Source organism: Mucor velutinosus (assembly GCF_035048745.1).
Source record: "Mucor velutinosus strain NIH1002 chromosome Unknown tig00000165, whole genome shotgun sequence".
Lineage (NCBI taxonomy): Eukaryota > Fungi > Mucoromycota > Mucoromycetes > Mucorales > Mucoraceae > Mucor > Mucor velutinosus.
Genome location: NW_027041913.1, coordinates 184,206 through 199,895, shown reverse-complemented (window position 1 = coordinate 199,895; position 15,690 = coordinate 184,206). Strand labels below are relative to the sequence as shown.

The window sequence follows — 15,690 nt, the reverse complement described above, 5'->3', positions numbered from 1 at the left end:
CGGCACTATGTAATCAATAGGTTAGTCAACATGGCTCATACGTCCAACAAGATAATAACTTACTCGCACAGTTCACCAAGGTCTGCATGTATCAAAGATAGTGTGGCCTTTTTCTAGCATGGACCAAGAGACGTAGAGAGGACCATGGATTTGTAAGGCATTGTATGTAGCAGTAGTAGAGGCCAATCGACAGTAGAGTATTTGATTTACTTGACCATATGTAGAGAGAGAGGAGAGCCCAAATGTCTTGTAGAGAGTTTGCTTGTATAGAGTATTTTGCTTGTTGTAGAGAGATGAGATGAAGAAGAAGAGGGAAAAGCTGTTGAAACAAATCCCTATTTATATCCTTCTCATCGACTTTTGTGTGAGTCCAGTATCCTTGCCACACTCAAATTCGTTTCCTTTTACTTTTCTCCACGATATACTACTTTGAGCGCGTGAAAATAGTACCATTTTGACGCTTGACACTTGCTCTATTTGATCCGCTTTGTCCGAGGCTTTCAACTGTTTTCTGTCTCGAGTTATGTCCATTTTGCTACTTCAAAAAGTCCTTTTTCCACCTTCACATGAAACGAGTTCCCGCATCTCTTCCTAGATGTAATTACCAGACAACTTCCCACGGGCTCAGCCTCATCAAAAAGTAAACAAAAAATGTCATTTGACACTGAAACAAATGCAGCTGGTTGCTTGATTAAGTAATCTTTCTCTACCTTTCCTTAATTTCTCTCTCCAAAATCACACAGTTCCCGATCCATCTCTCTTGTTGTTTGTATTCGCCATAAACTCTCCATCTAATTGGACAATACAGGATGATAAGGTTGGCTTACTTGTTGCTTACATCATCTTGGAGCCAGTGCAATTGATTCTGGATCAAAAGACAAGTGTACACCTCGGAAAGCAAGAGTATCATATGAATATTACTGCGGCTATCTCCATGGAATGGAACATAATGGATTGTTTTCGAACCAGTGCAAGTCATCTTGTTTCCAGCTATCATGGTTCACTACGGCCCAACTGATGTTCTCACAGAACATCGATGCGCTCTTTTGGGAACATCGATGTTCTCATGAGCACATTGATGTTCTCATTTGAGAAGGTGTAGTTTTCCACATGAATAAAATGGTTTTAATAGCTAAACTATAATATTGTAGGCAACAGAGAGACTTTTATTATCTGTAAGATTCATAAAATTACTAAACGTATTATATATTGCACGAGAAAATGGCAATTTAAAATTACCTAATAACTACTTATTAAAGTAAAAGAATATATTTCATTAAGATATTCGAGTAGTTTAGTGGGAAGAACGTCAGATCCACAACCGATAGGTTGTGGGTTCGACCCCGTTAGGAGCATTCTTTTTTTTCAAATTTCTGAAAATCGATGTGCTCATATAAGAATATGGATGTGCTCACATGGGAACATTTCGGATGTTCTCATAAGAACATCGGCCGACTTATAATAGATCTTTAGGAACGCCGATGTTCTCATATGAGAGCATTTTTCACATTTCGGGAACATCGATGTGCTCATTTGAGAACATCAAATAGATTCTCATATGAGCGCATCAATGTTCTCATGAGAACATCAGTTGGGCCGTAGTGGTTGCTGTCAATAATGTCAATCAAGTGTTTGCGCTACTAGATATCATCAATATGCCCACATTTACATAGTGAGTTGGTCATTCTCGTGTATCATTCCTGCAACCTGTTTTTAGTTCTTATGCCAAGAGCATGCATCTCATAAAGAGTCAACACATTTCATATCTTTTTTTTTAGGGATCGTCCTCTTTTAGAAGGTATTCGGATTATGCAAGATCAAAACAATTCATTTGCTAAGCAAAATTGAGCTTTAAAAAAATCACATGTAAAGTAAACAAAAGGACATGAATTGAAGAGAGATAAGCAAGTAAATGGCCAATTTGTGGTTAAAGAGAGGATATTTTATTAGAAGGTATGTACATTATTAGAAAGCAAATCACTTGAGGAATCCAATGGTACTATTTTCAGGGTTCTAAGTAAAGTACACATCGCGAAATTCATCAAACAAGGCCGTGGGATTTCCAAAAGAAGGAGGTTGCTGAATTAGACTTCACCTGCAATATCATTTTTGTCTGTGTGCTATTCTCTTGCTTTGGATCATGTTACGCTCCTCCTATGTCACCAGCCTGTCCTTTTTGGGTCTCACGTTGCGTATGCTATCTATTTGAGAAGGAGTCTCGCTTTCTCTATAATCGTTTCTGTGGGTATCATTGCCGTTATATTATAGGGCTTTGAGCAATCAAGGAGAGCCTTCTTTTAGCCAGCCAAAACGGATTACAATCCCGCTCGACTTTCTGTCACGATTCGTTAATTTTTGATCCTTTTGCGACTCGATCGACTTATTTTACGAGATTCGACTATGAAAGTTGTAGTGATCATCCTTTACAGCCTTAAGATATCTAGAAGAACTTTTCAATGCGCATCCAATTGTGTTGGGTATAATAGATACTTTGATTGAACTTGTTGAGCAATTTATGAAATTATGAAATGACGTTTTTGGCGAAAATGTCGAGATTTTATATATCAGGGTCTCACCAACATAGTTTCAGAAGTTGCCCTGAATCGAGAATTAATATCACCATAACATAATAAAGGATTATTTACCAAGTCTCAGTAGTGGGTGCCATTTGAGGTTCCCTGCTATTTTGAGACCCAGATTTACATAACACATTTTAAGCGATTTTTACAAAATCCACAGGAAAGAAAAAAAGATATTTATTAATGAGAATGCAACTATTGATGGTAAAAGAGGCTCAACTAGAAGTGTTGTAATTTTCTTCTTTTCGTTTCTTCGCAAGGAAAAAAAAGCGCCTTTTTGGAGCTCGGTGCCCAAGCGATCCAAAGACCAGTGGCGAGTGTTGAGTACCTTTTGTAAGGCGCCTACAGCAGAAGCGGGGGAGAAGAGGCCAAGATCCAGCTGAAGGTCTTCAACGGAATCAATGATTTTTTTATGGATATTGAACCATTTTCTGTTGTCTTTTCTCCATTTAGCGCCCCACTTGTCTTCTAATTCTTGAACAGACCAGAATCCATCTCGACCTATTGTCCACTCGTCCCAAAGATCACACACAGTTGTCACTTGTCGACTCATTTTGTATAACGGTACACCTTCTTGATTGTATGGAAGTGAAATAGTTGCAACTGCGGTGTTGTTGTAATCTGGTGGTGGTGGGCTTTGTTGGGCTTCTTCCGAAAATTGTTTTGATTGCGATACATCTTCTGATCTTGGCAAGGCAGAGGTATTTGCGACAGCGCATGTTGTCGCTACTGCTTGGTTCCCTTGGTCCATTCTAAAAGACAGTTGCAGTTGCTGCTTTCCGGTGACTATATTGTCAAACACTTTTTGCATTTGCTGCTGGATTTTATCCGACTTCTTTTGACGTTCATTCAATTCTCGCATTGTATTTGCTATACTTCGGTTGATGCTGGAAAGCTGCTCTTGTACTTCAGGCGCAAATCTTTCAATAAATCGTTTATAATGATATTTTATTGCATTCTATATCATTCATAATGGCATCGTCTTGCATTTTATATTTAATAACGTTAGTCTGGACATTGACAATTCATGGGCTGCGTAAGATGTCAGCAGTAAGTAGTGAAATCTCTGAGGTTCTGAGACGTCGTTCAAATAAAAAATTGACAGAATTGAGCAGAGAAAAGAGGGTAGAACTAACAGTGGTTTTTGTTGATTGATTGTAAAATCATTATTCTCATATGAGCCAGGCCTGACAGATGCCTTGAAACTCAGGTTCCATATTGGGGTTGTAAAGTGTCTAAGGACTGAACATTTATTATTTTTTTTTTGGAGGTTCCAAAAAAAAATTGGGTTCCCAGCAAAATTGGAACCCGATTGGAGTGATAATTTTTGTTATCAGCCAGTACTTTGTCAAATAACAATTGTTATTGATCTTTGGGTTCCAGTTTTCGTTCCAAGTGTGTATATTTGACATTTACATAAAAAGTATTAGGATTTAATACATTCCAATGATATGTGCGTTATCCAAGGCCTTATCATAAAAGATATATGTATTCTTTTGGTTAATTAACACCTGAAAGAACTTTTTTTTCGCTTTTAGTTTGTACTTATGTTCCTGAAATTTAATCAATTTTCTGATGGGCAGTAATTTGGAACTCGGTTTAAACCAAGCATTAGACTGTCATTGATGCAAATTATCATATCATTTCCGTTTTGATGCAAATTATCTGTGAATGCATCACCCGATGCTCAGTTGATAAGGGACCATATTCCTCATTTCGCAAGCTTGATTGACAAGAAACATCAGAAGAATCAAGCAGGTACTGACGAAGACTCTTTTGCAAAATTTGTGGAGAACAACGGCCGCATATCAGAAAGACTTTTGGACCAAGAGGAAATGTCTACTAAAGACAAAGCCTATCAAGATATCCAAGAGGCCCGCGGATACAACACTTCCAAATCCTATTGCGCAAAGCAAGTAGAATTTCTTCGGTTTTGCGAGATGCGCTATGCGAATTGACCTCTCGCCACACGCCACCAGGCAACTGGCGACAAGCTACTTGCGTTTTTGTATGAAAAGGTAAACAAAAAAAAGCTTTTTAAAGAAAAAACGATAAAGAAAAAGCACTTAAAGTTAAACAAATATGTAAAGGTAATCAACCGTCAAGTTCGAAAGCCTGGTACAAAACATATCGAAGCACTAGGCAATAGTGCTGAAGAAGAAGTGAGTGAAATCAACAAAACTGACGCAATACACAAACAATTGTCCTACAGCACTTGCAATGTATACGTTTCAGCTGTTTAGAATAACGAAATATAGACAGAGTAAATACAATTAGAACTGAATATATCTATTATGTTATTCCAAGATTGAATAGGGATCAAAACTAGTGTAGACATCAAAGGTATTTATAGTTATTTGACAGTGCCGCAGCAATAGGACCTTGATCTTGAATGCGGGATAGTTGTATAAGCCTTGAACCAGTTAACGAGAATGTGCTGCATAAGAACTCATGAATCACCAGTCAAGGATAAACAACAAAGATAATCTAGGATAGAATGTTCTTCCTAATAGCTTTGACGGAAGAACATTTGTTGGAATTGAAACCCACTTCCAGGGACGAAAGGCCTTAGGCTACCACTCTCCAGGAACCAGGATATAGATTAGCCATTTGATGGCACCACTCATGTTCCTTCGTGCTGCTTGAATAAAGACCTCTCACTTCTACTATGCATCTCAGCTCATTCTCAGATCTTATGTAATATACAACGCCTAATACATTTGCCTCTCAGAGATGATCTATATCCTCAACATCAGCAATAGTGAATCTTTTAAAACTACCAGCGATTAATGGGTAGCAACAGCAACGAATCTCCCAGGACCAAAGTTATCACGCAGCTTCTAAAAGTAGTTCGAATGAGAGAAGCAAAAAACAATAGAGCAAACAATGTCGATCGTGCTACGTCCTCTATGGCGAATGGTTACACCACCAAGGAAGAAGTAATGACCATTTCGAAGTGCATTTACAGCAATGGAGAGAACTTTTACAAGTATAGGTTTCGAAACGTGGTTGCATTTTTGATGTCTCACTATCTGTTGCTTTGAGGAGAATCTGTGAGAAATATTGAGTTTGCAGATCTACAGTTCCATGAATTGGCGAAGGTGCAATCCGATGGCAGCTACCCAGCTATGTTAATGATTTTTAATCAAGGGAAGACAAACAAATTCAACAAGACCCAGACAAGCGCATGTATGCGTAACAAATCAGTCGAGATATGCCCATTTACAGCGATGAGCTTCCATTTCTTTTGGAGGTGGCATTGTGAGAAGGAGTCTTTCCCTGACATGAGCGCAAACGGAAACTGGTTTAAGCTTCGTGTAGTTCATGGCGCTAGGCCCCAGTCAGCAAAAGTAGAAAAAAAGAAGAAAGGAAAAGAGCCAGCCAGAGGTAAACTTCAACTGATTTTTTTGTAATAGCAAATCGAGTGTTCTGTTGCATACAAGCATGCATCTTAGGCTACATTCACTTTCTCCTCAAGCCACCTTTTACAGTGTAGCAGCATAGATGATGTTTATCGTATCACATCACATCTACGTTTACAATTCCAGTCAATTGTGTGTGCACAGGTGCCTCAGGAACTACAATACATTCAATCTCCCCAATGTCAAGATACCGAGATCCACCTACACTACATGAAACATATCAACTTAGGTGGCCTCTCAACAAGCTATACCAACAATCCATAAGGCCCCAGTGGCCTGCTATCTATATACCATCTCAACGTAGTAGTAGTCATTGACCAGGGGTCTACCATATTTAAGCAAGCTAGATGCCCTGTAATAAAGAAGCTCTTTGCTTTTCGTTTTAGATACAGTTGACAACTGATTATTATCATCGACTTATTATTACGAATTCATCATTTTTTTTAATCAAAACCTTGATTGTATCATTACTACTACTCTTACTACTACTACCTCTCAATTTTGTATACTCTGATGTCTGCTCAAAGTACCACCACACCCCCCAGTTCCGAATCTAAGCCTGCTGGAAACACTGAGCTGCGTCCTTCAGACGCCAGTGCCACCAAAGCTGTAGATATTACTGGCCCTTCTCAGTTTTTTCTCGCTGAAACGTCTCAGAAATTGGGTGGTCAAGCTGGCGAAGCTCCCACTACTACTGCTAGTGATGCGATGGACCTCGATCCCCCTTCCTCTGCTAGTTCATCTTCTAGTGATGTGGATCTTCAAGGTCGCACTGATCAGTTGAAGCTAATTGTTGACAATCAGCTCGCCGAAGTTCAGCTTCTCTCTACGACCTTGCTCCTCGAGCAAAGTGAGGAGGCCAGAGCCCAGGCCCTAGCTCGGTTGATCCAGTTGAATACGTCCATTCAAAGTATCATACAGATTCGAGATTGTTTGCTTGCATCCAAAGCTACTGCAAATGATAACCTCGTTTCTTCGGCTGCTGCTTCGTTTGGCTCATCCTCAGTCGATGGAGTCAAATCCAACAAGAGCGCCTCAGTACCGGTTTTCTTTCCCAACAACTTACCTGCATTTCAGTGGGTCGGTATGGATGAATTCGACCCCAAAAGCCCTATATTTCCTACAGTCGACGCTTGTCTGTTGAAGTTTGAGGATGTCATGTTCGCTTACAAGATGGATTTCGACAAGGAATATGCTCGCTTAGTACCACCTATGCTGTCTCCAGAACAACGTACTTGGTACGGCTCGTTCACTTCTGCTTGCACTGCTCCTGCATCGTGGAATGATTTCAAGTCGGCTATCAAGGCTCGTTATGGCATTAGCGTATTGGAAGAACGTCAACGTTGTGCGTCTGATTTGTTGAGCATTCAACTTTTGCCCGGTGAAAACGTGAAAGCCTTTCTTGATCGTTTTACTGACTTGCGTCGTCGATCCCTGGATCAAGCCCCATCCGATTACTTGTTGGCTAAGTTGTTCCTGGATGCCATTCCTTGGGTAGTCAAAGATAAGATCAACACCATCCGTCAATCCAAGGGCATCATTGATAGTTACGATGTTGACATTATCGTCAGTATCGCTCGTGATTCACTATCAACTATGACCGCAAATGAGATTGCTGCCATCTCAGCACCCGCTTTTACTCGCACTGCTGCTGGATCTGCTGCATCACAATGGGCTCCAGTTGCATCCCCCCCGCCGCTCACATACCATGAAGGCATCATCCTCATCTACTGATAGTCCTGCCGCTGTGTCTCGTGCTGGTGTCTCTTCTGGCCGCGTGGGCAAGCCTCACTTCAAGGCTACCAAGTCGTGCACTTTCCACCATAGAAAGCCTCACAACCATGACACCTCGGAATGTAAGCTCTTCTTGGAAGAGTTGAAAAACAAAGGCGGTGCCAACTCTATGCCAACCAGCAACCAAGCATCGGGTCGTCGTTACATGATGTCGCTTGCGGATGCCAAGGCATCAGATCGATGCCGTACTTGTGGTGCTCACAATTACTCTGCTGGTCCCCATGAGTGCAACACGGCTGTGCGTACTGGTGGTGGTCCTACTAGTACCTTACATCGTTTTGGTATGCTGCGCCTTCAAGAGGGCGTGGTGTCGTCTTCTACCACCGCTGGTAGCACTGCTATTGCAACTGCTCCTGCTGTTGATCCTACTGTGGGCTCGTTGTCTGAGGCTGGTGCAGCCAAGTTCTGCAGATACCATCCAAATAGCAAGACCCATAGCACTGACGACTGTGTTGAGCTTTTGCAAGTGATCAAAAAGAACCCTCCGCGTTCTCAGTCTCGTCTTGCTGTCGAGACCAATGGTGGCCGCAGTGCCGCATTGTCGTCATCGTCTATTTCGTCTCCTCAGGCCCAACCTACTACTGGTAATTCTGTTGTTGTTCAGGAAGATCAGCAAAGTAACAACAACTCGAGTGAATCTGGTTCCTCGTTGTTGGTGCCCGCTGCTGTTGCTAAACAGAGTCGTCACGATCAAAGTGATTGCCACTCGGCTGTTGAGCCTATGGACATTGATCTACATACTGCAGTTCATGCACACAAATGTAAGGATAATCAACGTTCCATCTTGCCTGTCAATAAGTCTAATTCACTTCTTATTCCGCTTGTCGTAGAATCGCACAAGGTATATGGTGTTTTAGATACGGGATGTACATTTTCAATTTGTTCCCCTCGTTTCGCCAACCAGCTTGGTGTTCAAATCAACCGCTCTGTTCATGGTCAGGTCCAGTTAGGCCATACAGACAGTGTTAAACCTCGTATTGGCACTTGCTCACTTAAAATCGCGTATAATAAACGCAGTTTTATTCACACATTTGAGATATTTGATTTCTTTACTGATTCGGATGATTGCCCCATGTTGCTTGGGTTGGATATCATGCCTGATCTACAGATTGGAATCACTGGCCTTGCTTCAACATGGTTTGAAGAGCTTGGACCCAGACTTCCCGACCCCATTGATCCTGACATCGAGCCTAATAACGATCCATACGGATCACCTGCTGAGCGTGCAAAGGCTTTCAAACCTATTGAACAGTTATTGGTAGAAAATGCTGCCATTGATCTTGCCACTACTCATTGTAACTTGCCTGGTGCGATTGTCCAACTCGAGACAATCCCTGGTAAGGTTGCCTATCGTGCTCCCTATCCTATTCCAGTTGTCTATAAGGAAGCTGTGTCTAAGCAGTTGATGGAGTGGGAACCAGATGGTGTCATTGAGCGCAGTCCAAGTCATAATGGCTGGAATTCTCCTTTGCTCGTCATTGCCAAAAAGAATTCTAATGGTGAATATTCGTTTGACAAGCCACGTATTGTTGCTGACGTTCGCCTACTCAACCAAATCTTGGTCTCCACTGACAAGTACATTATGCCTCGCATTGATGAAATCCGTGCTCGTCACAGCCGCGCTGTCATGACAAGTTCCATCGATATCAAAAGTTTCTTCACGAGTTTCTTGGTCGATCCACGTCATCGCCACAAGTTAACCTTTACCGATCCATTCACGCAAATGCAATGGGTCCACAGGAAGGTGTGCTTTGGAGTAAATTTCATGGGCAATTTAGCTATGCGCTTGATATCCAATTTGTTTACCGACATGCTTGATCAGGTGTCACTTTATATCGACGATTTACAGTGCCTTACGTACACTGACTCTCTGGATGAGCACGTTGCGTTGGTCGTTGAGGTGATTCGTCGTCTGACCAAGGCTAATCTCCAAATTAACCAGGGCAAGTGTGTTTGCTCAGCGCAGTACTCATGTGCTGGGTTGGAGCATCATTCAGAACCGCCTTGTGCCTGACGCTCGCAAATTGACCAATTTTCATCTGTGGCCTATACCTACCACTGGTAAGCAGCTGATGAAGTACTTGGGGTTTTGCAATTACTTTCGAAATGTCATCCCTGGATACAGCGAACTGGCAGCACCTCTCGATGCATTGCGCAATTGTAAATCCCTTTCTGGTTTGTGGACTGATGCGCATACCAAGGCATTCAAATCGTTGCAGGATGCTCTGTCATCTCCAGTCGCTCTCAGCCCAGTTGATTTTCGTTACAAGCTGCACGTCGTTACTGATGCCTCAGCTACTGCTATCGGTGGTATCATGTACTACACCAAGGATGGCGTGGTTCATTACGTTGTCATGGCGAGTCATAAGCTTTCCCCTTCTGAAATGGCCTATTCTACCACCAAACGTGAGTTGCTTGCCATTGTCTACATGCTTACCAAATACCACAAATGGCTTTTCGGTATTGAGTTTGTCTTGCACACAGATCATCGCTCTTTAATCTGGCTTCAAACACAAAGTACGCCCAACATGATGCTGTTGACGTGGTATGAAAAACTGTTCTTTGATTACAAGTATGAGCTGGTTCATATCCCTGGTACGCGTAACCTATTACCTGATGCACTCAGTCGATTATTCACCTCTGACGATGACGAGGGTGGCAATAACCTGGGTGGGGGTAATTGTTATAACAATCAAAGTATTATGCTACCTGAAAAAAAGCGTAAACCTACGCGAAAGAACAAACATGGCTTCACCAACGCCAAAGAGTCCCAAGCCACTCAGTTTTCTCTTGCTAAGCCCAATCACTCCAATCGTACGCAGTTCAAACGCAAGAAGCAGTTCAACAATCAAAAGCAATTGCAGCAGCTTTCCTTTGGGATGCCAACCGAATTGGATCCACACTGTTATTCCAAGGAATTGAATGATAGCAATGTTGCTATTTTTGATGCGAGCACCTACAACATGCCATCTGTCAGCGCTCAAGATTTAAAGAATCAACAGACTGCTGATGCCAAAAGTTCATACAATGGTTCATCTGGAGGACAGTCAGATTGTAATGCTCTTATTTCACGTGCTATGAAATATGCTGACTACATGACTCCTCCGAGGGAGGATCGTCTAGAGCTTGTTATGCGAGTGCATTTACTCAGTCATGTGGGCATCAATTCAATGGAAAAAATTTTGCACAATGATTACAAGGTACATTGGACCAACATGCGCAATGAAATCGCCACAGTAACCAAAGATTGTCATGCTTGTCAATCGCATGGTATCTACCAAGTGGGATATCATCCTCCTCGTAGCGTGTTGCCAGACAATGTGTTCGATCATATAGCTATCGATTTAGGTGATTTCGCTACGACTTCCACCTCGGGCAATAACTTCCTGCTAGTCATTATCGATTATTTCAGTCGATTCATCATTCTACGAGCTCTTCCTGATAAGAGTCCTATCACTGTTGCAAGAGCATTGCTTAGTGTATGTTGTCTATTTGGAGTTCCCAAGCGACTCACTAGTGACAATGGCTCTGAATTTGTTGGAGCATTTATGAGAGAGTTCAGTCAGATTAGTGGTATGGATCGCTTGACCTCGTTGCCGTACGCTGCACAAGCTAGTGGTGTTGTCGAAGCGTATGTGGGCATTTCGAAACGATCCATCATTAAATCATTGACACACGATGCTGCAGAACCTGAGGCATGGGATGAGTATCTCGATGTCATTCAGTATGCCATGAACATTCAATACACTAGATTGCATCAATCGCAGCCGTTTGCTATCATGTTTGGGCGTGCCCCAAATCTCTTCCAGGATTACACTCAATTGCCTAATGCTGACCAGACACCCGAGGATCCTACCAAGGAAGTCATTGATGCCCGCTTACAGAACATTAAGGATGTGGTAATCCCTGCCATCCATAAGCGTATCAAAGAAACACAATTGCGCGACCATGAGCGCTTCGAAAAGCATCACAAGATCATTGAAGAGAAGTATCCCATCAATTCAAACGTCATGCTCTTCGACCCTGTCAGATCAACTAAACTTCACCCCAGATGGCTCGGTCCATATTTCATCAAGAACTATACTCGCAATGGTAGTTATACTTTAGCCGACATTACTGGTGAATTGCTGCCCCGTGATGTGCCTACCCAGCACATTCGCGTTGTCGATTTCTCGGACAATCATGTTACAAAAGGCTTACTTCCTCGCCACTATGAAGTGCAAGCCATCGTCAATCATCGCGTTGAAAGAAAGACTGGTCGAATGAAGTTTCTTGTCAATTGGGTAGGTTATCCGTCCTCGAAGGACAATACCTGGCAATATGAAAGCGATTTTGATTCCAAACGACCTATTCGCGACTACTGGGATCGCATTGCACCGGATCACAAGAATCCCAATCGACTCCTTCCCAACACTGTCAATAAGTGCAAGATTTATAGTCGTCGTAAGCATGCAGGACCGTCCGTCAGATTGCGTTACCCGTCGATTCCAAACTCTCGTAACCACAACATTCAGCAATAGCCGTGATCTTTTTGTCCTTGGTTTGTTTTTTTTTTTACAAGGTTTTTCTTCGATCTGCTATTCCCTTTGCTGCTATCATCTTCTGATAACCTCTCCTCGTATACCCCATGTATGTTGTTTTTTTTGGCATCATTTCGGTTTTTTTACTTCATATTGGTTTCCATCGCTTTGCCTGTCTACCTGTTCGTATCGCCTTCTTGTTTCTTGGTTCTGTCTCTTCGTTATGTGTTGTATCCTCGATTATTGCATTCGATTCGTATGATATCCTAGTTTGTGGCTGGTCGAAAGCTGGGTGGGGGTAATGTTGCATACAAGCATGCATCTTAGACTACATTCACTTTCTCCTCAAGCCACCTTTTACAGTGTAGCAGCATAGATGATGTTTATCGTATCACATCACATCTATGTTTACAAGTCCAGTCAACTGTGTGTGCACAGGTGCCTCAGGAACTACAATACATTCAATCTCCCCAATGTCAAGATACCGAGATCCACCTACACTACATGAAACATATCGACTTAGGTGGCCTCTCAACAAGCTATACCAACAATCCATAAGGCCCCAGTGGCCTGCTATTTATATATTATCTCAACGTAGTAGTCATTGACCAGGGATCTACCATATTTAAGCAAGCTAGATGCCCTGTAATAAAGAAGCTTTTTGCTTTTCGTTTTAGATACAGTTGACAACTGATTATTATCATCGACTTATTATTACGAATTCATCATGTTCATTTTTTAATTGCGATTATTTTATTTTGAGTAGATGACAAAGATGATGCCTCAAGCGAAGATGAGCAGGAAACCATAAGCAGCAATCCATATGAATGTTCGATCTCAAAGACAGCTCATACCAGGTTCATGAAAATGGCCTTTGCTGCAGCAAACATCTTTGTAGCAAAAAAAGTTACTCATGTTCCACGGGGTTCTGCTTCAAAAATGGCCGATTTACTTGGGGCTCCTTCGCAGCAGATTCAACGAATGGATGGTTGGAACACTGATACTATGTCAAACTCCTATCTTGATTCTCTTCCTCGCCAATTCATGCGCGTTATGGCCGGCTTTGAAAGCGATGCTAGCTATTACTTGCCTAGGGCTAAAGAGGAGCCATGTGACAGATTGAAGCAGTTGGTGTTTCCCTGGGTTGACTATTGGTATGATCGACATTCAAGCGGGACAGTTCATGAAACTTCTGGTTCAGCCGACAAGTTTCTGCTTTTGATTAAATGCTTCAAGACGACTTTCTTACAAAACGCAGCTGTGATGATGGACGTAATACCTGAACACCCTATTTGGAGGCACGAAATTTTCGGAAACCCACTCTTTCTAGAATTTCAAAGGTATAAAGCTTTTTTTTTCAAAATGAAAACTGTGTGTCTGATCTTTTTGCTTTGTTTATAGAAAAGCAAAAGCTCACGTTGAAGAAAATGAAGTGCCCCATTCATTAATTATTGAAAGATTTGCGCCTGAAGTACAAGAGCAGCTTTCCAGCATCAACCGAAGTATAGCAAATACAATGCGAGAATTGAATGAACGTCAAAAGAAGTCGGATAAAATCCAGCAGCAAATGCAAAAAGTGTTTGACAATATAGTCACCGGAAAGCAGCAACTGCAACTGTCTTTTAGAATGGACCAAGGGAACCAAGCAGTAGCGACAACAGGCGCTGTCGCAAATACCTCTGCCTTGCCAAGATCAGAAGATGTATCGTAATCAAAACAATTTTCGGAAGAAGCCCAACAAAGCCCACCACCACCAGATTACAACAACACCGCAGTTGCAACTATTTCACTTCCATACAATCAAGAAGGTGTACCGTTATACAAAATGAGTCGACAAGTGACAACTGTGTGTGATCTTTGGGACGAGTGGACAATAGGTCGAGATGGATTCTGGTCTGTTCAAGAATTAGAAGACAAGTGGGGCGCTAAATGGAGAAAAGACAACAGAAAATGGTTCAATATCCATAAAAAAATCATTGATTCCGTTGAAGACCTTCAGCTGGATCTTGGCCTCTTCTCCCCCGCTTCTGCTGTAGGCGCCTTACAAAAGGTACTCAACACTCGCCACTGGTCTTTGGATCGCTTGGGCACCGAGCTCCAAAAAGGCGCTTTTTTTTCCTTGCGAAGAAACGAAAAGAAGAAAATTACAACACTTCTAGTTGAGCCTCTTTTACCATCAATAGTTGCATTCTCATTAATAAATATCTTTTTTTCTTTCCTGTGGATTTTGTAAAAATCGCTTAAAATGTGTTATGTAAATCTGGGTCTCAAAATAGCAGGGAACCTCAAATGGCACCCACTACTGAGACTTGGTAAATAATCCTTTATTATGTTATGGTGATATTAATTCTCGATTCAGGGCAACTTCTGAAACTATGTTGGTGAGACCCTGATATATAAAATCTCGACATTTTCGCCAAAAACGTCATTTCATAATTTCATAAATTGCTCAACAAGTTCAATCAAAGTATCTATTATACCCAACACAGTTGGATGCGCATTGAAAAGTTCTTCTAGATATCTTAAGGCTGTAAAGGATGATCACTACAACTTTCATAGTCGAATCTCGTAAAATAAGTTGATCGATTCGCAAAAGGATCAAAAATTAACGAATCGTGACAGAAAGTCGAGCGGGATTGTAATCCGTTTTGGCTGGCTAAAAGAAGGCTCTCCTTGATTGCTCAAAGCCCTATAATATAACGGCAATGATACCCACAGAAACGATTATAGAGAAAGCGAGACTCCTTCCCAAATAGATAGCATACGCAACGTGAGACCCAAAAAGGACAGGCTGGTGACATAGGAGGAGCGTAACATGATCCAAAGCAAGAGAATAGCACACAGACAAAAATGATATTGTAGGTGAAGTTTAATTCAGAAACCTCCTTCTTTTGGAAATCCCACGGCCTTGTTTGATGAATTTCGCAATGTGTACTTTACTTAGAACCCTGAAAATAGTACCATTGAATTTCTCAAGCAATTTGCTTTCTAATGATGTACATACCTTCTAATAAAATATCCTCTCTTTGACCACAAATTGGCCATTTACTTGCTTATCTCTCTTCAATTCATGTCCTTTTGTTTACTTTACATGTGATTTTTTTAAAGCTCAATTTTGCTTAGCAAATGAATTGTTTTGATCTTGCATGATCCGAATACCTTCTAAAAGAGGACGATCCCTAAAAAAAAAGATATGAAATGTGTTGACTCTTTATGAGATGCATGCTCTTGGCATAAGAACTAAAAACAGGTTGCAGGAATGATACACGAGAATGACCAACTCACTATGTAAATGTGGGCATATTGATGATATCTAGTAGCGCAAACACTTGATTGACATTATTGACAGCAACCATGATAGCTGGAAACAAGATG

At 41.6% G+C, this 15,690-nt stretch overlaps 4 protein-coding genes across 4 annotated transcripts; 3 read left to right on the top strand and 1 right to left on the bottom strand.

The window, feature by feature from the left end:
* Positions 1 to 2,724: 2,724 nt before the first annotated feature.
* ATC70_002994 (uncharacterized protein) lies at positions 2,725 to 3,441 on the bottom strand (the record flags this gene model as incomplete). Its single annotated transcript, XM_064822363.1, has 1 exon — positions 2,725 to 3,441. One exon carries the CDS (start codon positions 3,439 to 3,441, stop codon positions 2,725 to 2,727), a length of 717 nt encoding a protein of 238 aa, XP_064678963.1.
* Positions 3,442 to 6,514: 3,073 nt separating this feature from the next.
* On the top strand, positions 6,515 to 12,315 carry ATC70_002993 (NADPH--cytochrome P450 reductase; the record flags this gene model as incomplete). Its single annotated transcript, XM_064822362.1, has 3 exons — positions 6,515 to 7,567; positions 7,629 to 9,682; positions 9,738 to 12,315. The coding sequence occupies 3 exons, from the start codon at positions 6,515 to 6,517 to the stop codon at positions 12,313 to 12,315; spliced, it is 5,685 nt and encodes a 1,894-aa protein (XP_064678962.1).
* A 939-nt stretch (positions 12,316 to 13,254) lies between these two features.
* Positions 13,255 to 14,026, top strand: ATC70_002992 (uncharacterized protein; the record flags this gene model as incomplete). Its single annotated transcript, XM_064822361.1, has 2 exons — positions 13,255 to 13,655; positions 13,717 to 14,026. The coding sequence occupies 2 exons, from the start codon at positions 13,255 to 13,257 to the stop codon at positions 14,024 to 14,026; spliced, it is 711 nt and encodes a 236-aa protein (XP_064678961.1).
* Positions 14,027 to 14,140: 114 nt separating this feature from the next.
* Positions 14,141 to 14,548, top strand: ATC70_002991 (uncharacterized protein; the record flags this gene model as incomplete). The annotated part of the gene is made up of 1 exon (XM_064822360.1): positions 14,141 to 14,548. The coding sequence occupies one exon, from the start codon at positions 14,141 to 14,143 to the stop codon at positions 14,546 to 14,548; it is 408 nt and encodes a 135-aa protein (XP_064678960.1).
* Positions 14,549 to 15,690: the final 1,142 nt, after the last annotated feature.